General features: G+C 32.0%; 2 protein-coding genes across 4 annotated transcripts in view; one reads left to right on the top strand and one right to left on the bottom strand.

Annotated features, from left to right (window-relative positions):
* The window catches only part of Fas2 (neural cell adhesion molecule fasciclin 2), a 528885-nt gene that overhangs the window by 461546 nt on the left and 41456 nt on the right, over nucleotides 1–25883 (top strand). For all 3 annotated transcript variants that reach the window (XM_076401113.1, XM_076401112.1, XM_076401111.1), the window contains exons 5-9: nucleotides 2535–2715; nucleotides 9104–9406; nucleotides 9460–9817; nucleotides 10821–11074; nucleotides 23511–23794. In XM_076401113.1, the coding sequence (XP_076257228.1) occupies nucleotides 2535–2715; nucleotides 9104–9406; nucleotides 9460–9817; nucleotides 10821–11074; nucleotides 23511–23794 (1380 nt within the window). The remainder of the gene's footprint in view (nucleotides 1–2534; nucleotides 2716–9103; nucleotides 9407–9459; nucleotides 9818–10820; nucleotides 11075–23510; nucleotides 23795–25883) is intronic.
* On the bottom strand, nucleotides 11320–14797 carry LOC143194393 (uncharacterized). The gene is made up of 2 exons (XM_076401116.1): nucleotides 14300–14797; nucleotides 11320–14197 (listed from the first exon to the last, which is right to left on the bottom strand). Exons 1-2 carry the CDS (start codon nucleotides 14316–14318, stop codon nucleotides 13332–13334), a joined length of 885 nt encoding a protein of 294 aa, XP_076257231.1. The 5' UTR covers nucleotides 14319–14797; the 3' UTR covers nucleotides 11320–13331.

The following is a 25883-nucleotide window of genomic DNA, read 5'->3' as shown; positions in this document are numbered from 1 at the left end:
ATTTATATCTCTTTAGCCTTAAAGCTGCTACACCTCCATAGTGTTCTTTTCTAGACAAGACTATATTTATTCTTCATTTGAAACTCCAGTCTCGAGGGTATTTCTGAAAATGAGCACTTCAAATGAAATAGCCAGAATTGCGGTTTTTAATGACATCGTCATTAAGGTCTTATAAGGACCTTTACCGGTCATAAAATAGTAATAAAATGTTTAATGGCTAAATGCAAATAGTCTGGGATCTGTTCCATCGCAGTAGATATAAAAATATGAAACTAAAATATATCTAATCTGAAAAATCTATTTTTGACTATTGTGAAATATATTTATTTCCCATATTATGTCGACCAATCGTTTCGTCTTGATCAAAGTCCGATCCGATCTCCATAAGAAAAAATTGAGCTCTTTGTATGTTTGAATGTTATAAAAAGAAAATACATAAAATAGCTTGAAACATGTGTTTAGTATCCGTTTATATTTTCGTTCATTTTCATGTTAAAAATAATGCGGCTGGTAGTGCAGCACTTCCCGCTTTAATGTTTCCAAGTATATTTCCGTTCAATTTCCATCAACATTCGGTCGAGTGTTGCAATGCAAAAAATAATATTGTGTCTTTGCTCATATTCCGGTCGTTTTTCGCACAGCTCTCAACACAAACGCATAAATTGCAGTATATAGCGATCCCCATTGATGTCTCCAGCAACTCTTAGTATATCGCACCTAGCTGATCCCATCAAATGCAGAGCATTAGCTTGGAGCCATGGACATTCGGCTTTGTCATTGATATTGAATGCATTACCAGGTGTTTCTTCTTTATATTTTCCTATTTTGCCTTGGAAGCAGCATTTCACAGATGACCAAACGCTTTTCAATGTCTCTTAGCTTCAACTCAAATAGCCGCCAAGCTTTTAAATCATCATTCCCATGATCTCTCCCAAGCGATTGGCAGTGTTTTCTTGTGTTACTATCAACAATTCTGCATATGCTTCTCGCATATTACACGGATCATTATGGAGTAAGGCCTTCGAATCCTCGTCTTCAAATTTGACTAAGACGTCTAGATAAAAATCACCACTTTTAAAATGTCAAAACCAGTATTCATATGTTGAAATCGATGGAGTGTGGTTATCATAAGCTTCACACAGCACTCGATGGCCGTCAGCCGCATTTTTCTTGAAATTAAAGTAAAAACCAAAACTTCCCGCAAATGTGATTTAGTTAGCATAAATACTGACAATTTCAACTCACTGAATACATTTTTTCTTCACATATGACATTCTATGCTGAAACGAAATGACACATACTGAAATGTGAAGCCTGTGTGTCAGTGAGGCTTCAACCTGAGGTTGGTTAAAAATTTACCCATTGCAATTTAATGGGCAGTAACACCATCTATTGTAAATCTTTAGGTTCCTGCATGTATTTTAATCAGGGATATCTGATCTGATGATGATGATTGGAGAAAATGTTATGATCAATGTAAGCTATTGTTAAACATCCTAAATTAACTGTTAAAGTCTCAACAATGCTAGGCCATACTTGTAAGGGTTGAAGGGTTGAGAAGGGTAAATTGGTGGAGCTTGAATGGGAAGTTCTGTCGCAGCTAGCACACTCACCAGATATAGCACCTTCTGATTACCATTTGTTCATATATATATGCACCTACTATGTAGTATATTTGGTATGGCTTCGCTAACAATTGGTTTGTTTAAGTAGTACGAAAATGATTCCCTGCCATATATACATAATACTTTTGATACAGTATCGCCATGTTGACAGAAAATGAGATGGGAAAATATTTTAATTGATATCGGAATACGTTAAAGCGTTTAATGTTATTTAGCCTACTTCACATATTCAATTTTAATTTTTTTGGTTTTATTGCTTTATTTAATACGTAGTAATTTTATTTTATTACATAGTATTTTTTGATATAATATACTTACATTAATGTCTCTTAAAAAGGCATTCATATTTAGATTATTTTCTTGATATAACTTAACTAAACGTTTCTGAGATGATTAGCCTTTGAGCACCGATCATACAAGCAGCGAGCAGTATAGCCTCAGAATATAGTAAGATTAGATCAAAGCATAACATACGGATCACAATCAATTACAAATTATCTACGGCATCCAGATAGATCAATAGACTATGTTTTATGACGTGAGATTATTGATGTAAGAGGAGAAAGTGTCGTGTGAAAATGTAGAGAACAAACGAACTTGGACACTTGTGATATCGGATTTCAATAGGCTACACAAATACCGACCAAGGATTGAATCCGAATAATAATAATTAATAACTATTATATTATTTTATATTTCTTATATTTGATTTTATATATTTATATATTTTCAATCGATTTACTTGAATATTTAAATATCAAAGGATACAAATACAAGGGATATAAAGATTTTGAGTATAATTTTCATACGCCAATATTCAATGTAAAATATTACTTAGTGTTATAAATAAAATACATACATAAAATTTAATAAAACCAAGTAGTGTTAATAATTTTAATTATGTTATAGGTTGAAGTGTTGGTAGCTCCAAAAATCACACCTATGGAGCCCGTCTCTGTGATCGAAGGCGAGACAGCTACTATCAAATGTTCCGCCAGCGGCAAACCTCCCCCAACCTATACCTGGATCAAGACAGACCAAAGGAACGATTTATCAAAAACCGATCGCTTCGACGTTAAAAAGTTAACAGGTGAGTGGCGTGGCACATTTTTCAATCTACATCGACGTCTTCTGCAGTGTTACTAGATATTACTCGAGAATTTAAGAGGTCATTTTTTAATACACCTTCTACTAACGACTCAGTGCTTTATCAAAAAAAATGTATTGTCTGAATAACGATATTTGATAAATATTGAACATTTATTATTTTTTATTCGAATTACCTGTTATTTTTGGAAATTACTGTGCAAATCCTAACATGTTTTCCCTTCTGGCTTTGAAACATTGTTTTATTATTTAACGAAATTCTCTACCGATAAGGTTTATCTTTTGTTTTCTGTCATTAAGATTTATTATGACAAAGCTTCGCCGTGGGGATTTGTTTCAAGAGTACTAATTTCTTACTATGCGTTTGTTTAAAAACACAGACTGACATCCTATTTATCAGATATTGGGTATAGTCTATCCAATAAAATAGTTAACTCATATCATCTAAATGTATGACGCCGCAACGTTGCCGCATCAACTCTGAGTTTTAGTTTATTTTAGCTATGACTTGTAACCATACTATAAGATATAGACTTATAGATATTTTAATGAAATAAAAATAATCTATCAAATATAATTTATTTTAACATTATATCACATCTTATAAATATATTATCAAGGGACATAAATTACAATTAATTATACAATGTATCACAATAGTTTGCAGAATAGGGTTTTGTTATATTTACATTGAACTCTTTTTCACACCACCTATGAGGTAGTATTCTAGGGGTGGTTTTTTATGTATTGGAATCCCCTGGAGATCTCACATCTATTTAACAATTATATATCGAAATAATGCACTTTACTTCCATTAGACAGCATATCCCTATTTTTACATTTAGTTTATATCAATGTATTTCTCTTTGGTCTTTTTTTGTTACTATCAGTGTAGATTTTTCTTAATAAAATTACATTTAATCAGTGCATTCTTCCTAGTGCATTTGGTATATCTGCAAAACAGGTAATATTCATCTTCTCATACACTCTAACCTAATGCGCATGTATAATTATTCTGAGTAATTATACACATATCTATCCACACAAATACTCTACAATATTTTTCCCTACAGTTATCACCTTTAGTTGTTTCCACTACGATCACCTTGTCTTGGTAATTGTCAACATTGGATCGTAATCATATATCCCAGTATAACTTTAATTCAGTCACAGTAACTTTCTGAGTCACTTCTCTTTAGTACGTCTATTGTAATCTTTGCCACACCACATATTAATTCGAATGGATTGAATATGCAGTGATAAGAAGGAAGGCGTAATACCATTTGATCTACTGTGATTAATATTTAATGGTATTAATATGTATCGTATTATTATATTATATATTAATATTTTAGTTCTTTAGTAGCAAAGCACTTACTTCTTTATACAAGCCAAATTTATTTCTCTGGAAATTTTTAAAGACCAATAGTCATTGAAAGTCAAATTTTGAAAATAATAGCCTGTAGTAGAGTATTTTTTATATATCCTATTTTTTAAACTTATATACTGAATCGATCCAATAATGCTATACAACATGTGCTAATGATAATTTACAAACATAATAAGATACGGGTCTAGAACAGATACCATAACGTTGCCAACCGACTGTTTTATGGCTTTGGTACACGTTCACTGGCATTCCATGGTTTTTCAAGAAACACTTTATATCATCTGAAAGTTAATAGTATTATTCTAAAGTCATAATAAATAATAATGTTTTTAAATTATATGAGTCTGTCAAGTTAGTACTATTAATGGGTTGGATCTGAGTACTGAATAATAAAAAAAATAATTACGGTGGATAAAGAAATAATATTATTTGAAAAAGAAATTTTATTGTTGGGTATCAGCGATGTGTGCAATTTATTAATATCAATTAAATAAGTTTTTATATAATAATAGTAATACTAACGTATTTATATAGTTAAATGAAACTGTCAAAGCAAAATTTACTATCATGAAACCCTTTTGCTTTACTATTCCCAATAATCCTTATCATAATTTAATAAAATTCTATAATGAAATATTGGAACTGTCCCCGGGCTGTGCTGTATTCGGAACACGTTTTCTTAGAAGAAATTAAGTCAGTTTCCAATTAGCATTCGCTTGTTCGCGTGGAATTGAATCGACGGTAGCAGTTGAAAGCAAATTTATTCATTATACCCTTGATTATGCCCTTACAGTCTCGAAAACTAGCTAGAAGTTTTCGATTAGTAAACAATCTTAATTAACAAAAGAACAAAATTTTCATAATAGTTACAATTTGTTCCTATAACAGAAATAACTGAAATTAAGTTATTCAAAACATATAATGCTACTATTATCTGGAGGAATTTCTCAGTCGAGTTTTATTAATTTTCTTGATAATATTTGATTGAGTAAATGCGATATTGTTATGATAAATAAAATCAGCATTATTTAATAACTTTGGTAGAAGTACTATAATGTAATATTTTTTGGCGAAAGTATTATAATACAAAACACCCAGAAATATAATGCCAGATGTTGAACACGGGCGGAGTGCCAGCAGCGCCAACTAGAACCCGATAACGAATAGCTGGCAACCCCGAGACATTTATCTGGGATGTTATTGAAGGGTATTTCCAATCATTCAGTAACCGACCATAGTTTGGTTTAGCCACCATCGACTGCCCAAGCCTCGTCACCAGGTAACACCGCTGACATCCGTTTTATCTATTTTGTATTTTCCACATTTTTATATTACTTCAATAAATAACGTTCACATAATGTAAACACCAATGTTTCATTTCGTTTTACCTCCATTCACCGAGCCATATCAATTTACACCCTAAAATGGTTTGACTGGATTCATTGAAGTCACTATTGGTTTTACAATGGTCTCTGAAGCTTCTCTAGTCTCTTCTCTTTTCGACTACTGCCCTTTTTGCGTTATTGTCGCATGTGATACAGTCTTAGTCGTCCGTAATCATTTCGTTTTTCACTGTTACTTCATGAGGAAACTGTTTTCTTTGATATTCAATGTCATGTAAATCTTTCAAATATGTTTTATAGTAAATGTTTGGTTCTGTAGCGATGTAGCGATATTAAATATATGACTCTATCTGGATAATATTAAGAATTTAATCGACTTTACAACGGTTAGAAAGATATGCGAGGTTCATAAAGATGATCCTTGCTTTAGCATAAACATCGAGATTTCTGAAACGGACCGCTATCGTTCAATTGCGCTGTAGCATATCTTCAAGGATGATAAGAGGTATGCAACTTTAAAGTCGTGTATTAAAATAATCGCCCTATCGTAAAAGCCGTAATAGTATCTATCTAAAAATGAACTCTTTTCGCAACCGTGAATTTTGGTGTGGAATTATTTATTGCTTTAAATTGTTAAATACTCGAATAGTATAAAAATATGTAGCCATATTTTTTCATTTCAGCCTACGAAATAATAATATTTTTACCATTAATTATACAAATTAGTTTAAAGTACCATGAAGTTACTAAAGTTATTTCTATAATATTTGTATATATTTTGTTGCTAATATTGCCAATTTTAGTTTGTGAAATTGTAAGCCCATATTTCTTTCTCATTTTATCCTAGTTTAATTTAGATAGAATGCTGTTAGATACATACAGATATGTAATCAAATAATAAAGTTTTTGGATTTAATAAAATAAGATAAAATTTGGATTGGTTCTATTAGACCATGTTACCAAATGCCTGCAAACTGTTTTAAAACATTGGTGATATTAATTATATGCGGGATTAAATTAAATTGATGCGTCAATATTACGACTTGATAACTTCATCGATTTTGATATCGTGTATTGGCTGCATTATTGGACGGGTTATAAGTGGTATTAACTGGGCTTTTTCTAGTGATTCTAGTGACTTCTAGTGAAATCCGTCACTTTGTAATTTTTTAATTTTAATTTTTTTCTTTATAGTGTTCATTTTCGGTCCTTTATATCTTTTACCTAATTTTTTGTTAATATTACATACAATTGTATCATTTTCAATACTGATTAACTGTTTTGGTTCAACTCGTTATTTCTAGTAATTTTTTCATACGTCTTATTTAAGTCAAATCTGCCTTTATATATATCGGACAGATAATTGTATGTTATTTTGTACTACTCACATTGCTACCCAGATCTTATTCTTTCGATATAATCCCACAATGAATTGCATCCCTGCTAAGCGTCCATCCGTACGTATACATTTGGTATATAGTTTATACAATTTAAAATAAAAGATAAGATTATTTTTGTTCGTTCCGTTCGTCCAATATATCAAAGGGAAATGTACTAATTTTAAGTGATATAACTGATATGCACATGTTATGAAATGTGAAGAGTTTAAGATAACAAAAACTGTTATTTTACATCAACAACAAATATTTCATGTTACAGAAAAAACGGCAACACAAGACGAAACTGAGTCTCATCACTCAGTCTTAACGTGAACACATGACATTTTTCTTTCGAATTCACAGTTTTCGTAGCCAGGGCCCGTAATAACACATTGCGTGCATATCGGATGAATCGTAGGGGCGGGATAAGATTATACAAACATAATCAAGTCCAAACTATGGGTTATGGGATTGTTAATAATTTAGGTAAAGAATAAAATAAACTTTAATTAAAAATTAGAATTATTAAATTAAATTAAATAATAATAATAGAACATAAGGGTGATACACTGATTGTAGCCACCCCCCAACTTTTCGATACAATTTTTGTAGTACGATTTGTCCTTTGCTTCAAAATAGGCCTCAGTTTCGGCGATCACGTTTTCATTCGACGAAAATATCTTCCCAGCGAGCACTCTTTTGAGATCTGAGAACAGGAAATAGTCGCTGAAATAGATCTGGAGGATACGATGGATGGATGGATTTTTGCCATCATTTTCACTGATTTGTAACACGGTGCATTGTCTTGGTGAAGCAACACCTTTTTCTACAAATGAGGCCATTTTTTGGCGATTTCGTCCTTCAAACGGTCCAATAACGCTTTGTAATAGTCGCTATTGATGGTCCTTTCTTTTTTAAGGTAGTCAGTGAAAATTATTATTAAATCCATGCGCATATCAAAATACAGACGCCATAAACTTGCCAGCCGACTGTTGCTTTTTACCACGCTTTAGAACGGGTTCATCGTTTGCAGTCTACTCGGATGACTATCGATTGCACTTGAGAGTGAAATGATGGAGCCATGTTTCATCCATTGTCACATATCAATGCAAAAACTCGGGTTTATTACGCATGATCATCTTCAAACACTGCTCCGAATCATCAACTCGTCGTTGTTTTTGGTCAAAAGTGAGCTCGTGCGGCACCCAATTTATACAGAGCTTTCTCATACCCAAATATTCGTGAATAATATGATGTACACGTTCAGTTCATATCTTTAGAGTGTCTGCTATTTCATTCAATTTCAATTTACACTCATTCAACATCATTTTGTGGATTGTTTTAATGTTTTCATCGGTAACAACCTCTTTTGATCGTCCACTGCGTTCACCGTCTTCTGTGCTCATTTCACCACATCTAAACTTAGCATATCAATCCTCGATAATGGATGTTCCTGGGGCAGTGTCCGGAAACTCGGCATCAAGCAAAAAGCTAAGTTTTTGCTTCAACTGGATTTCTTCCGTTCAAAAAGCAATATTTTATCAACACGCGAAATTTCTTTTTATCATTTTTTTCCACAATAACAAAAGTTGATTCACTCAAAATGCTATAATTCACAAACGAATGATCCGATAGCTGTCAAATTTATACACGCATCTTTTGAGGGTTAGGGCTAACTAAAAAACATATGGATTTAATTCTAGTAGCGCCATCTATGTGTCAGGGCTGGGACTTTTCAATTGACCTGCTATTATATTAGTGTACACTTTATTCGAGAGATTTCAAATTAATCAATAATTTCAAGTAATTATATTATTTTCTTTCCTGATTGGCTGGTACGCTTGATACAGCTTGATGAAGAAAAACCATATAAATTCACATTTTTCACTTTATACATACAATGTATTAAATAGTAGGATTGTTTTTATAGAATATCGCATTTTTGTCCAGAATATTTGGTATTTATTTACTTGAGATCCATATATATCTTTTAGATCTTATAGGGGAATAATAATCGCTAGAAATAGTTTTCTGACTATAGTGATTAAGTGCGTAATTCAAATTTCAATTTAAACTAACAATCTTGTTGAGAGTAAATTGATTAAAGTTAATTAATTTTAGTTGATTCTAACTTCATTCCGTCAAATCTCGCATTTAATATAAACAAAGTTCCAAAGAATCTTTTCGTGTACTTCATTTATTATAATTTATACATTTATTTAATTATATATCTGGTTTAATGTATGTATATGTTTTTAGGTGAACTTATTATGAACAGAGTAGAGTTTGGAGATGATGGTTTTTACAAATGCAAAGCTGAGAATCCAGGTGGACGCGATGAAACAACCGTCAAAATCAACGTCCTCGTAAAACCACAAATTTATGAACTTTTAAACGTAACTGAATCAGTCTACAACCAAACGAGGATAGTCTGCAAGGTGAAGGGGCGGCCAGTACCTAAAGTTACATTTAGGAAATTAAGTAATCCCGAACCGTATCGCGTGGGAATACAAGAAACGGATACCAGAATTGTACTGGAGCAGGAAACGTTTGAAGATAAAGGTAGGTTGATATTTTCCGGTATAGGATTTTTTGTGTATGGCTCCGTTTTACAGGTGAAGCTTATGGTACTTTAATAATTTCGAACTTATCGCGAAACGACGATGGTTTGTATCAGTGCATCGCAGAGAATCCGACAGGGGCGGCTTATAAAAACGGCCATGTGACTGTCTGGTTCAAACCTACTTTCAATCGAACCAAAAATTTGCCTCCAGTTTGGAGTTGGGACGGTCGACCAGGAAACTTGTCCTGCTTGCCAGAAGCCATTCCAAACGCTACAATTGTCTGGCGATGGAACCAAGTCGAGATATCGGAAGAAAACTTTGCCAATGGCAAGTTACAAAGAAACGTATTTCAGGTAATCGGCCGAAGTCCACAATCGTTTCTCATTGTCAGGCCTTACAATCAACCGAGGTGAGATATTTTTTTAAATTAATTACTTTATATTTATATTAATATTTTTATTTCTAAAAAATAATATTTTGATGTGCTGTATTCGTTTTGCAGTACTTATAATAGTATTTTTGTTATTAACTAATATACTTACTTTCAAATTGAACGTTCGTTAATTAATGATACTAAACGTCTCAAAATGTTTTGGTTTTTAATTAAAATATTATGATCCTTACATCATTTCTTTCGCAGCTTAGTGTTGGCTTCCATTATAAAAGGTTTTCCAGTCGTAGCTCTTCTATTAATATTAACTTTGTGGTGCCATATTGTTTTAGTCAAAACAGCATTACGGAAGCGAATATTGAGTTGATCTGATGTCACTTTTGCACTAATAGTTTTATGTGGTCTAGCCACAATCCTTTTTAATGTTCATTGGACTCTGTTTTATGTTTACCATTACACTACCGCAGATATTATCATTCGTGTAACGTTAAACAATCACTCACAATTCACCATTCACTTGTTTTAACCATCGCAGAACAAAGCATATGATACATTGAAATGTAACCTACAAGATATGTCATGTAAATTGAGCAATAGATAGCTTAGATTCATATGGAACTCGACGCATTATTTGCCAAAAGGCAACAAGCTACCTTACATATCATGGTATTCATATTAGTTTGCCCATCCCGTCTGTTACAATATTAAAACTCACTTTAGGCTTTGCATTGTATTATGCGTAAGTTTTGTTTTGCCATTTAACCGAAGTCAGTCGAACTTTAACGTATAAATATCGGCCAACGCTTGAAGAAAACTTGAAGGCGAGACTTTAGCCCAGAGCGAATAAAACCACCATGAAAGACAGTTAGTGATTCCTGTTAATGTGTTTAAAACAGCTGTCAACTATGTTCATAATTCATTTATTAATTTTTATTAGGAATGTATGCATTGGTTAAACTTTATAGCTGTAAATTTCAGCCGGGATCGACTTATTATTAAACGTAACGTGTTTATTTTACAGTTTATTCACGAAATATGAATGCATTGCCAGGAATGCCTTGGGGGAAGCATCGATTAAGGTCGAACTGAAGCAGGGATTCGTTCCCGGGACGATCAATCAGGCTAGAGCGCAAAGCATCACGGCCACAACTATCAAGTTTTCTATTGTTCCACCCAGTAACTACGATGGTTTGCCCATCAGGTCATTCAGCGTTCAGTACAAACCTGAAAGAGTACTAAGCTGGGATACTGCGGCAATGCATACATGGAGCAATGGTAAGTAATTCATTTTTATTTTCTCAATTATATATAAGATTTAACTGACAAACTAAAACCTAAAACAAATTATGTTGTCATAATCTATTTAAAATAAACTAGCTGACCCGACAGACTTCGTCCTGTCAAAAAGATTTGTAATGTGGCAGTTTTTGTGCCTACGTATTTTAAAAAATTCTCCTGAACAGAACCATCACCCTGGTGATAGGGCGTTGTGAATAAAAAATAATTAAATAAAACATATATAAGGATTGAAAAGTAAGTAATCGCTTTATTGTTAATCATGTGAATCATAATTATTATTATTATAATCATTATATTGCTTTGTGGTATACGATGTTTTTTGTTTGATTACCTGGCGCATAGATAAACAAATCTGATGGTTTTCCAACACGGGAACAGGCAACATACAATTGACCATGTGAGAAACATGGGTTTTCTAGATTAATACCACAAACACTTAATGATTGCCCCTGGGACTTGTTTATAGTCATAGCAAAAGCAAGCCGTCAACATGTCTATAGGAAATTTGCCATTACCAATGTCAATGAGTTGTTTAGAGAATATGTTTCCAGATTGGTCATTTTGCAACTCGACACGCATATTCTTGCTTAAATGAAGTACTTTAACATGTTTCCACAAATTGGAGGACTTTAGACATGCATTGAGTTCATCAGCTGGCGTTGATCGTGGAATCACTGGCAATGTTTGACGAAAATCTCCTGCTAATAAAATCATTGCACCACCAAATCGGTTATTATTGCTACGTAGATCTTTTAAGGTTCTGTCTAAAGCCTCCAAAGATTTTTTATGTGCCATCGTGCATTCATCCCAAACAATCAATTTACATTGCTGCAAAACCTTTGCCATTGCAGAGTTCTTCGAAACGTTGCAGGTTGGAGTTTCATTGCTTTGCATATTTAATGGCAATTTTAGTGCTGAATGGGCTGTTCGACCACCTTCAAGCAAAGTTGCTGCGATTCCCGACGAAGCGAGTGCAAGTGCAATTTTATTTTGTGAGCGAATTGTTGCTAATATTAATGAAATAAAAAAAGTTTTTCCTGTACCACCAGGTGCATCTAAGAAATAAATCCCTCCAGTTTCATCATTTGTTACTTTCATAAGAGTTTCAAATACATACTTCTGTTGTTCATTTAACAGTGGAAGATTTGTTTGAATTTATTCTTTCAAAGCGTTGAGATCATACAGTCTTTCTCGATGCAACTCTTGGTTAAAAGCGTCATGCATTGGACGATTGGGCGCGGTCAGGCCTAATTGAATTAATAGTTTGTTTGACATTATCAAGCACATGTCCTCAATTGAAATCAATGCTTCATTGTAAATTTCTTCACTGATTTGTATATTTGGATTTCCCATTCTATTCCGTATTTGATACAAAATATCATCACACATATAATATTTGTACTTCATCCACAAATCAATTGGGTTTGATGGGAAGCATGTAGATATGATTATAGAAAACAATGTTCGTATTTGATGAGTGTGTGATGATATTACAGCATCATTGAGAGTTTGATCCCAATGAGCGTCATTTTCAAGCAATTGCAAACGTTGACAGGCTTCTCTGTAGGATCCACACAATTCACCATCAACAGTTCGTAACTGTTGGAATGATGTTGGGCCACGTACATTGACTAATAGCAGTCGTAAATAAAAACATTCATCATTGCTTGGATGTACTGAATAAATCCGGCCAATCGCATCGGTGGAATATACATCTGTATATCCTGGAACTGGTTTTCCTTGTTTCCGTCGTATAAATCTCCTTGAGGATTGATTCCAGGTATAATATTTTGGCATTTCAGAATATAGCAATGTTTGTGCGAAATCATCGTTTTGGCATGTCTCAAAAAAAACTGGTTAATGTAGTAGATGGTGGCTGAGCAGCTCTTTGTACTGCGTTCTGTGCTGTAAAATACACTCTTTGTCCATTTTCTAAATGCACAGCTAAGTGAACAACAGAAGGGTGTCTCTCATGAATAGGAAAAGAAAATATTCGCCAAACTGCTTCATTACTACTGACATAGCGGCCCATTTGGTATTGGGTAACTTCATCATTAGAATTCTCTGCACCAATTCCAATCACAGCCATATCACTCCCTTTGGTTACATATTTGCAAATGTATTTAATCGATTTCACTGAATGGCAAGATTCAACGTTGATGTGTGCTTTGAATGTCTTTGATAAAATGGGTGAATATGGAACAATCCAACGATTATCTATTTCAATATCTTGTTAATTTAATTTGACAATTGTTGATTTTCCATTGTCTGCTGTCGATCTGCGACGATACAATGGATAACCGTCATTACCAGTAATTGTTTCCGATATTAATGTCCGTGGATATCGTTTTGAACATTTACCATCCATCATACACGGTGAATTTTGATTAAGAGTTCCACAGGGACCATGTATCATGTTTTTGATAACTACCTCATGCAATCCAGGATCTACTTGTACATTAGGGATTTCAGCTGATATCACTGCATCAACTTCATTTGGCCTTATCTTTTCAACCAACCAAACCAAAATGTGTGCATGTGGCAATCCTCGTTTCTGCCACTCCACAGAATACATCCAGCAGCGTGTCTCACCAAACACATTATGTTTTACGATGAAATTCATTAAAGATTTCAACTTTTGTCTAAAGACTCTGGCTGTAATATCATGACGATCAATGGATGATTTCCCAGGTAATAACTCCTGCTTAATTTGTATCCATTGCGGATTGCATGTAAATGTGATGAACAAATCTGCTGTACCATAATGACGAACATACGACATGGCATCTTGAGCATATTCGTGCATATGCCGAGGGCTTCCGATGTATGTTGCTGGAAGAATAGTCATCCGACCGACATTCTGTGCATTTCCATCAGTATTAATCGCATCTCGAAGGTGAATATACTCTTCAGATCGGAGTTTGGTTTGATTCAACCTGATGAATGTTAATCTCTCCGTTTCAATTTTAACATACATGTCATCAACATATTTGTGATATAATCGCCGACATTTCAATATGTGATTATCTGCATTTTCCCGAATCATTAGGCGGTATGAATAATAGTTCATTGAACTGACTTTTTTGTTGGTTTCAGAACCTGTAAACAGATTTTGTTTTAATAACATTCAAATATAAAATTAAAATACATAATATAGTGACTGAGATATTATCGCCATAGCTAAACTAATATTTTAGTTACCTGTAATGGGATTTATCATTTTTATTGATAAATCGTAGCCATCTTCACCTTGCCAAAATATAATGGGATATTGCAGTGCATCATATGAGCGGTGTGTTTCCTTTATAGGTTGTAATTGAAAATTCCGACGATGTAAAAAATATCACGGGATTCCAAGTTTTCTCCAACTACAACGATAGCAACTTCATCAATAGTTGGTGCATTAAAACGTCTTGTATGTTGACCTGCAGGTGTTTTATCAGCTCTGATTACAATTTTGTGATTATCGCATGGCATCAGATCCAGGGCAGTTTTAAACAATATAATCAATTGATTGTGTTGATGAAATAAAGTTTGTAATTGTTCTACAATAGACCTTTTTACTAAATTGTTATGTGCACAACGCAGATCAATTTCTTGTGGTGAATTGCCCATAAAATAAATTTGCAGGAATTTGTTGTCGCTATCTGACACTGGTAACAGTGAACCTGCTTTGTGATATATTTGCCCTTGTATCTGTAAATAAAAAAAATATTATGGTGTGGTATAAATTAATGGATTGTCAATGATCAAACTTAAATAATATTTGATCTTAAAAAGTATATATTTAGTTTTAACTAATATCTATCAAATATAAAATATAATAAAAGTGTCACTGAAACTGAATCACCATATAATATGATGACTAAGTGATATATTTCGTAATGATTAAGAAATTGAAGATTAGTAACACATCTTAACTTTGGTGACAGAAAATTTTGTTCGCTAAAATAATTATGAGTAACTGCTATAATACATACCTTGAAAGTTGGCATAAAATTTTCCCGAACTGCATTTGTTGCCCCAAATGAAGTCATTTGAAAGCAATTGTTATATTGTTGAATATGTGTCAAAAAGTGTATAGAATCTGTTCCTATTCCTGAAACCAATGAGTACAATGGTTCTGGTGGTGGATCCAATTGTATCAATTTCACTTTACCATTTGCGCAACACAATCCATTGGCTTCGTTTTTGTATTTTAATGCCTTACAGTGTGAGCAAACCAAGTTCATAGAACCAATAACAACACATTGGTAGTTACTGTAGTCAATTGACACATCGTAACTGAAAGCAGCTGGATTCAAACTTGCGCGATTATTAGTTGAATGTCGCGCTCGCGCTTCACGCGTTTGTGATATCCGAATTCTTTCACGTTCATTTCCGTCGTCACGTTCTTGTGCAGTACGATTAGATCGGTAATTAGCTTGGTTTATAGCATTTCTGGTTCTTCTACCTAAATTGCTTCGTCTTATAGGAGGCATATCAAATATAAATTATTTTTTCACTAATCACGAACTAAACAAACACTAACTAACTAAACACTCTGCACAAAACACGATATACGAATTTGTTTCGTGTATCACTTGACAATTCATCTGTCATCTGTCAAAAGTCATCTGTAACAGACAACTTTTTTTTTTAAATTTGATATGACTTGAACTCAAATCCTTTTAAGCCGTACGAATTGTTTTATTTATTTAAAATTTGAATTAAATTTTAAACAAATAAAAAATTTTAAATAAATAAAACAATTCGTACGGATTAAAAGGATTTGAGTTCAAGTCATATCAAATTTAAAAAAAAAAAGTTGTCTGTTACAGATGACTTTTGACAGATGACAGATGAATTGTCAACTGATACACGAAACAAATTCAAACAAAAAGGGCTATTTTTAGGGTTTTTCCAGCAATAATTCTAATTTTTCTCGCCGTAAAAACCATCCCTGAACTTCAACGAACATTTTAAAAAAAGATTTGGCCAAATTGGTCCAGGCGTTGTTGAGTTATGCGCTTAGGAACATATTTTGCGATTCATTTTTATATATAAGATTAGAGATTATTATTAACCTTAAACATTCATAACAATTTCACTAATTCATGAATATAATGTAATAAATTTAATGAATTAATTAATTATTAATAAATTAATGAATTAAAATCCATGATTTTAACATTTGTCTGCAAAAAATAACAGTTTTCCATTTAGTATATATTTAGTTATTGTATACAGACGCTAATCATGGAAAACTTAAAAATGCAATTTCGACATGCATTAACAACGGCCCGTCACATACCAATACTCAATTTTAGTTCAAACAATTTCGAAGATAATGAATCGTAGGACTTATTTGACGTAAACCCAGCTAAAACTCTCGATCAGCATTTAGACTACTTAGCATTTAATGAATCAATTATTTCTAGAAGGAAAAAAAAATTCTATAGCGTATTGCTACTGGCGATAAAAAGTGGATCTGTTGTAATAAGTTCAGATGCAAAAAGTCATAAGTTAGCCCAAAAGATCCATACACATCGACACTGAAACTAAATATTTATAACCCCAAACTCTACCAAATATCGCTTCCAAGTCTTGCCTCTATAAAGTTGAAAAATAAATGTTGAGAAATATTTTTATTAATATTTTGTACTAATTATATCAATAAATGACTTTTTCAAGTGAAGACATGATCAGAATACATGCAAGCACGCAGTATCAGAATTTTTTTTTTATTTTCATGTGCTCTTGATTTAAAGCCAATAATCAAATCAAATTCTTTTATTCAGCCTTGCAATTTAAATGTTATCTTTTATATCTATTCTACCTGTTAATTTTGCTAGATTTTTACATTGTTTTTGAAGTGTTTTATTGTATAATAAATTATTTTGCATATGAAAAATAACTTAACTTTTCACTGTCCTGCTTTTAATGATTTGAGCATTGTTTGGAATATTTGAATGCTTCATTAAGATAGGTCATTTAATTAGCGGAAAATCACGAGGCCGTTTACGAATTTGTACACGCGTTAATTACGGATCCTCCAATTAACACGTTAGAGAGGCCATTAAGAGCGTTACATTTGCATTCTAGATATCATTGCCAGAAACTAATGTTTTAAATTACCAATTTATTCTACTAAACAAACACAAGAATAGCGTTTTTGCAGGTTTAAGTGACTTTTGCATTTAAATAGATAGTTAGCTCTCTATTTAAATGCAAAAGTAACCAGCTAACTATTAATAGTTTCTTATCAGTTCATCTGTTGGTATTCCCAGGAATCGAGAACGCTAGAGTAAGTCACCTCTTTCGTTATGATATTCCATTACTCTTCATTCTGTGAACTTGATTAAACTACTATTAAAATATATCTCAGTTATTTTGTAAATATTTTGATTCGTACGAAAATCTAACCTCTTCAATTATGATTAAGTTATCGTTTTAATAAAGCCCAATTTTTGTTCGTTTAGTATTTTCACCACAATATCACTTTATTTTAAGTGAAATTATCTTACCCTTACATTTTTCATCAGATTTTTAGAATTTTATCTATAATTTACAGTTTCTTAACAGTAGTCTCCTCCATGCCCAAGTCCTCATTTTCCTACCAAGCTTCTCATTATTCTCTCATCTCTCCAAAAAAATGTTTTCTTTATTTCTCATCCAGATAATTATCCTATTTACTTCAATCTTGTATTTGCATGTATTCATATGTTATATCGGTTTGTTTATAGTAACAGCAATAATATTTCCTCCAGAATATACTCCCAGATAATATGTTGATGTTGTTTGTTGATTTTTTTTATAATTTTATATTATTCCAGCCACTCATCTAATCCAATTCAATGTTTCCTTAAATTTAATTTCTACTATGCCTTCGTCTCTTAATCCCTACCTATTCATCATTCTCTATTTTCCTTGAGTTTCCAAATCCCCTTAGCATAGATTCCTTCCTACGGGGAAATATCCAGTAACGAACATGCTGATGGTTTTGTTAAACAGGCTACCTCCACTAGCCCTTTCAGTTAGCTCTATGTATCTCACGGCACTATTTGAACTGCAGAATTAGAAATTATGAATTTTTTATATGAACTTCAATATTACTAGTTAAACCATATCTGCAAGAAAGTCCTCCAAGTTAAGCCAGATATATTTTCAAACCTACTTATTTCGTCTCCAGTACTCATATTATTACAATAAATCGATTTGGATTATATGGCTAAGCGTCTAGATAATCCTTCCGATGTCTGGATTCTATTCCCACGAACTTATTCAACAACTCTATTATCTTTATCAAATTTAACATTTGGCTAGAGCCAGCTATAGAAACATTTTTGCTGCAGACAATACCAATAGTCTGGCTTTGTTTGTTTTGTACGTTGTGATATTGTGCGTTATTATGTGTTCTTGTACTTTATGATTCAGGTTTTAATTTTTTTCTTAATTTTTAAACAATAACAATAACACAACAAAATAGTGTTCAAGTAATTTAAATTATACATAATAATAATTATAAAAATCTTTTGTGCCACAAGATAAGGACTCTTCAACGCATTAGTAAATTAAATAAATTTAGACTAATTGAAAAAAAATTAAACCTATTGAAAACGCTTACTATTTATTATTAAATTTTAAGTTTAAAGAAATATTTGTGAAAATACACAACTTTGGAATTTATTAAAAATAATATCGCTCAAATATAAACCATCGATTTCGTGGTAGGCATGTGATTATGGGCCGATAAGTCCTTTCATTAATATCGCACATGGTCACTTTTGGCCCATGAAGGGTTTTCTAACGCTTGCATTTCAGAATCGTTCCAAACATAGCTGGTTTTTCTTATTTACGTGTCCATTAAGATGAAACTGAGCTTTATCCGAAAACAAGATGGTAGTAAATGTTGAAAAGCCTGCAAGGATTAGTTATTTAACATTTCATTTTTCTTGTATTTAAAGCTGTAGACATTTGTAAAAAATGCAATAAAATAATATTTAAACCACTTTTGCTACTCTACATTAAAAGTTTCTGGTTGTCACGAACAAAATAATACTCTCTGTGTTTTCTACCGTTTTTGATTACCTCGGTCGTAAGGATTTTGGTTTTTACAATATTGTACTGGTCTCTTCAAACATTTTAATCAATTTTGATACACTGAGAAATATACCTTGAGAAATATGGCCCTCAAAAATTCCTTTTGCGAAACGAAATCTTGTATATTTCTTGACGTACGTATATGAATACGTAATTAGTTAAGAAAATGGGATTATTGGTTAAACATTTTAATTATTCATTTTCTCCTATACGTTTTTAAACTCTGTATTTAAAATTTACTGTGAAACAAAGGATTGTTACAAATTTAGATCAACTCGTGGAAATAATTTGCCGAGGTGACAGCAAGGACGGTGGAGTTAGGTCGGTTGTGCGCGTCTGAAAGTTAGTTATGGACTGACAGCAATTTTGGAATTCGCTAGAACTTTCTAAATTAGGAATCGACGATAGCGGAATGTTTGTCAGAATCAAATTACTGCATAACAAAAGAACCGGCACGGATTATGAGGAGCATTTAATGACCGAATTCAGTTCATTCCATCTCAAACTGAAACATTCTTAATCTTAGTTTTAAAAATATAGACTACTTTAATAAATTCACTACATAAATTGTACGTAGGATATATTTAAATTTTTGTTTAATCAGAATAATGAAGTGTAGTTTCTTTTATAACTAGTCCAAATGTGTATAATTTTTTGTGTGATTAGAAATAAAAAGCACAAAAGGAAAATTAGGTTTGTTACATATCTTTCTATTGTAAAATTAGGCATCTAATTTTCTGACAGTAGACAGGGAATTATATGGGAGAGGCAAATGGAATTTTCTTCAAAACTTAGACAATTTTGGTTCATGCAAAATCATTAATTACTACACTTTACTAAACCTGTTATATAAAGACGTTGAACTAAAAGTACAAACTGAATAAAAAGTAGAAGTCGCGGCCATGTAGAAGTGACATATGTTTAAGACTGACTGAGTAGTGTAATGAGTGAAAAAGTCTTGATTTGTTTTTTTATATATACAAAAACCCTCATTGTCGCTTTGTATCACTGTTCAACAAGTTGCCTCTTCTTTCAGTATATTAAAATAGATTTCTTAAGTAAAATAATTCTTTTTAAATTTAAAACCCCTTCATATTTCATAACTGATGAAGTCGGTAGAATCCCAGGGAAATAATAAAGCTCATCTTTTTGAATACATTCCATTAACTAGAATCACAGATTGACGATGGATTTGCCGTCATGGTTACTCGAAACATTCCTTAGAGTAGTTAAATGGAGTTGGGGTAAAAGTATCGCAGCTGAAGTTGTAAGATCACGAAAGGTGGGTTAAGGGTGCTTAATCACCATATACTATTGCAAGTCAGAAAAGCCATAAAATATTGCAAGTAGAAAACATTATTTTTTTTTACCTCTAGTCCTTGGATTTACGGCACAAGTGTCACAGTTCAGGGTGTAAGACCACTAAAAACGGATTGAAGTTTATGTGAACTAACATAGCTAGTACACTATTTGGACAGAAGTTTGCAGTTCGTGGAGTCTCTTATCTGTATGCTATTGGAATTTGGAGTCACCAAAAGTTGAACCATTCAATAGAAACAATGTTTTTTAGAAGATCAATACAAACAAGATTGAATGATGTTGCGAATGAGATGGGTTTGGGATTGTTTTCTAGTAGATAAAAACCCCCAGTGTCGCTATGTATCGCCGTTCAACAGGCTATCTCTTCCTCTGCCATAATATATAATAGTTTTTAAATAAAATAATACATTTTGTGTTTAAAACTCCTTCATATTTCATAACTTATATACATTTAAAAAAATTATTATGCTAAACCAACAACTATAGTTTCATGTAGATAAATATCAAAACCATTGAAAATAATAGTTGGGTTAGGTTTCCTAACAATACATAATATAACACTGATACTTCGGCATTTTACCACTAGGTACCGCTAATTAAAATTCATGCAATGTTTTCAAATCTTTATATGCGTTTTATATATGTTATTTTTATGAAAAATACCATCTTAAATAAAAAGAATGAGTTAGCCACTTTCTCATAAATTTTCAAAAAGTATCAGTTGTTTTTATCTAAGATATTGAGATAGAGGAATATCTGTCCATAAATCTGCAGATTATTACTGTCCGGCACAGATTCGCTTTATGCTTCCATATTCGGTTATCAATCTAAATTCACCGCGAATGTTTCAGCGTGACTCTCGTCGTTGCCCTCGATTTTCTAATACCTTCTTATCTTTACTGCCTTACAGATTTCGGATATTGGCCGGGTACGCTGAATTCTATTAGCTTCCACTTGCGATTTAATAAAATGTTGTGGAGATGAAACAGGAAGGACTACAGATGAAAGGGGATTCGCAGTTGCGATTTCTTCATATATTCAAGTTTATTTGCAAATGTATGAAACGAGAGGCATGTATATTTTCTTGAATGAACATCTAAAACTTTGAATTATATTTAATTTATTGTCTTTAAATTTGATACTTTTAATCATGTTTTGATGTCTGCAATTTGTGTTATTATAATTATTATTTATTCATACATCATTTATACATCAGATTATTTCTAATATTCTTGAATGGTTGAAAACATTACATTTTATATATAATTAATAACAATAAAAAGATAAATAGTTTATCCTGGATGATCATAATACAATATATAACACATGTGCGGAAAAGCTCGCGAAAAGCGGGGCTAAAACAAAGATAGGGCTAGCCTTATTACATTCACCACTTTTTCAGTTAGTACTAACCTTCAAAAGCAATCTGTTAGAATTTTATGATATTCTACTCATAAGTTTGAGAGGTGTTGTGCTAGGAGTGATACTACTTTTGTTATTTTCAAAACAATTTCGTGTTTTAATTTTACACTACTTCTTGATGGGAAAAATACTCCGCTCCATCAGAAACAACAATAAAACTTAGGTTTTACTGACTTCAAACGTGGTCGTAGATGCATCGATGATGCAAATCCAGTGGACGGCGAAATAAGGTGGTAACACCAGAAAATATCAAAAAAATCAACAAAATGGTTTTGGATGATCGAAAAGTGAAGTTGCGTGAGTTAGCTAACATCGTAAAGATATCAAGAGAACGTGTTGGTTTTATATTGCATGAGAATTTAACTATGAGAAAGCTCGGTTCCAAGTGCTTGCCGCGTTTGCTCACTGTTGACCAAAAACAAGAACGTGTTTATTAACAGTATTTGGTCATGTTTAAACGTAACAAAGTGGCATTTTTACATCCACATGTGATAATGGATGAAACATGGATCCATCATTTTACTCCGAAATCAAAACCATCGTCATCTTAGTGAACAGCAACTGGTGACAGGCCTATTTTGAGGTAAAATATAAATCGTTCCTCAAAAGTGGTATTGAAATGTTAGAGCGGCGCTGAAATGATTGTGTTACTCTTGATGGAGATTACTTTGATGAATAAAGCCAATTTTGAACAAAAAAAAACACATTTTATTTGTTATGCCCGGGAGTTTTCAGCCCATGTATTATGATGTAAGATATCACAAATATATAGAAAATTGCATTGCATACGTATGTGACCTTTTTGTCAAGAGTCTTAACATCTCAACATCTCTCATAGCAAGAGTCTTCAAAAATTAATTTGAAATAAACCTTTGGATTAAAGTTCACATTTTTATAAGGTTATTGTTACAAATTTTATCTATAATATATTAAAAATAATACAAAAAAATATTTATGTTTAACTTTAAAATAATATTTGTAAAATGGAAAAGGGTTCTAAACACAAAAACTATTAATCTACTTGAAAAACTATTTTATTTAAGGAAATACTTGTTAAACGGCGATAGAATACAATACAAAGAATATTTGTCGGACCTGATATTCGAAAACTAATGGCTGACGTAAAGGTTACAATATGTTTACCACCTGATGAAGCAGCAACATACGGCAACGTTCCAAAGTATTGTTTACCACTTTTTCAGTGACCACAAATCACCAGATTACAAACAAGTAATATACAATTTATTGCAAAATTACCATAAGATTGGAGCTCAAAATTCATATTTTCTGCATTCACATCTTGAGTTTTAAAGGCATGATTCAACCTCTGTTAATTTCATATTTAATTCAATAACTACCTTATATTTAATAGACTTAATCTATAATAACGTCTACCTTAGACTTAATTTTAGCCGTTTAATTTTTATTGTAACATCCGCACTGCTTGATATCGTCGTCTGGTAAACTTGTGAACATTTAAATTTTGGTTTTAATGTTTTAGAGTAGTACATCATAAATCGCGTTTAATTATTAGATTACTCACTACATATTCTGTTTCATAAATTGGCAATTTAAATATTTGTTACAGGTGCACCATACATATTGGAGAATTTAAGCCCTGAAGTAACATATCATTTCCGTTTCGCCGCCAGGAACGATGTTGGTTTGGGTCCATGGACTAACGCAGAAACGATTACCATGCCACAGCGCTCCAAACCGGCTGAGCCACGGATCTTGTTACCTACATCACTGGAGAGAAGTTCGAATGGAGATGAGGTCATCAGTCCATATTCAAATCATTTTGAGCTAAGATGGAACGTACCTGCCGATAATGGAGAACCAATTGATTATTACGATATTAAACATTGCACGGTAAGTAAATCAATTGTGTATCATTAACTATTGCTCATTACTTTTGTCATTTATTTAAAAAAAATTAAATTGGATACTCTATTTTTTCTTTCAAATATTTCACGAGATAATTTTATTGAAATTAAAGTATTAGATCCTAAAGAATATATATAATTAATGGTATTTTTAAAAGATTTTAATTATAGATAAGTTAGGTTAGAACAAATGATACCGCCAGTGCCTAATCTGGATTTGGTATCTGCTGAATCCAATTTATTCTTTAATTATCTAGTTTGGTCGAATTTTACTTCAAATGTGAGCGGAACTGATTTTTTGAACAAGAAGAATAATAAAAATAGTGTTTATTAAAATTAAACCAATTAAACTATAATCCCATAAATTCTAAAAGAAATAAGCAAACGTAATATTAATAGGTATAAGAGATATGAGATATAATAAATATAACACCGCGCAATAAAAGGTTCTTTTTCAATGTGTCCTTCAGCTGATGGTTCATATCCTTCGCGTCGAGTTTGAAGCGAGAAAAATAGATGTTATTTTTACCATAAGTATCTTCAGAAAAGATGTTTCGAATAAGATGATGCTACATACGCAAAAAATTAATGTTGTTACTAATGGTAATATCCTAAATATTGTTGAATAATGCCAGTTTATCTTATCGGTAAAGGAAAATTCAAAAGCAAAATACAAATATGATCTATTTAAATCTTCTTGGCCATTGAAATTGATTGAAATAAAACTTTTTATGGATTTTATAGTAGCTCGTATTTATTAACTTTTATTAGTTAATTGTGTCCTTGGTTGTCCTTGGTCATAGTTGCAATTTTATTTTTATTTTACTCCTGATATTTCGGCCTCCTTTTAATTCTTTAAAGGGATATAAAACGGACATGAGCGCGAAAAATGTTTAATAACGGATTTGATATTAAAACTATAAGTTAATTACAGACACAATTAAGAGAAGTAAGTGTTAATAAATTCGTTAATACCAAATAATTTGAATCTCTTGAAGTAAAACAGTACAATATTATTATTTTTTGTCCAGAATAGAATTATACTTATTTACTTACTAATTAACGTCAAAATGCATATAGCATATATTCATCTACATGAGAAAATTTACAACCACAATCGCAAGATAAATTGGTTAATATGACATGTTCGTTACATGTATAGCGTATTTAAATTATTATATCTAGAACAATAATATCTAGAGTAAACAGGGTAAAAAAAACTTACAGGTATTCTCTAATTTTAAGGAATATCTTTTGGTACTTGTTTTTAGCTCTGCAGTTAGTTGTGGTATGAAATCTTAGCATAATATTGAAAAAACTCCGTTACTGTAGCCTTGCCCCCAAAAAATTATGGCTTGGTTCTTCTTGGAAATTCTTCTTCGGTTGATAGAATGGCCTCTTAGCTCGGGAATATCCGTAGTTTTCTGCCTCAAAAATAAGGCCAGGGGATTATAGCAAGCCCTCCTGAACTTTTCTTCTTTTATCTTGTTTTATAATTTTATAATTTTGGATATTATAGGAATTTTTAAACTATGATAATGTTAATTAGGACAATTAGATATGTATTATGGACAGAATCAAGTAAACATAACATTGGTCTTAGCGGTTTATAGGAAATTTGATATATTAGAGTTGTCTCAGTAATAGATATAGTTTTTTACCTTAATACAGAGATTGTAGATCGGTCATAGGTCATATAAAGTTGTAGTCAAATTGTGTTCATCTGAACGACCTGAGGGCGCGCTAAATGGGTTTATTCAGCACATAGTGAAATTAAAAAATTCAATTAAAAAAAAAAATATGTATATATATATATATATATATATATAATATTTATAATTCAATTAAAATATAGAATTTTAATAAAATATTTTATTTAAATACTAGTTAAAATTTGTATAAAACATTTTCAACATACATACAACAACCAAATAATCTGACAACTGATAACGATTTTTCTAATCCTACATTGTTATTGCCCTATACTCTAAAAAACTATATAAAAAATAAAAAAGATATATAAAAAAGAATTTGTCCAAAATATACATAAAAGTAAAAGATTTAAATTTACCGAA

Source organism: Rhynchophorus ferrugineus, unplaced genomic scaffold, assembly GCF_030347505.1.
Source record: "Rhynchophorus ferrugineus isolate W39M unplaced genomic scaffold, kcgeb_rfMv2 rfM3, whole genome shotgun sequence".
Classification (NCBI taxonomy): Eukaryota; Metazoa; Arthropoda; class Insecta; order Coleoptera; family Curculionidae; genus Rhynchophorus; species Rhynchophorus ferrugineus.
The sequence above is the reverse complement of the archived record's forward strand: the minus strand, read 5'-3'. Positions and strand labels throughout refer to the sequence as shown.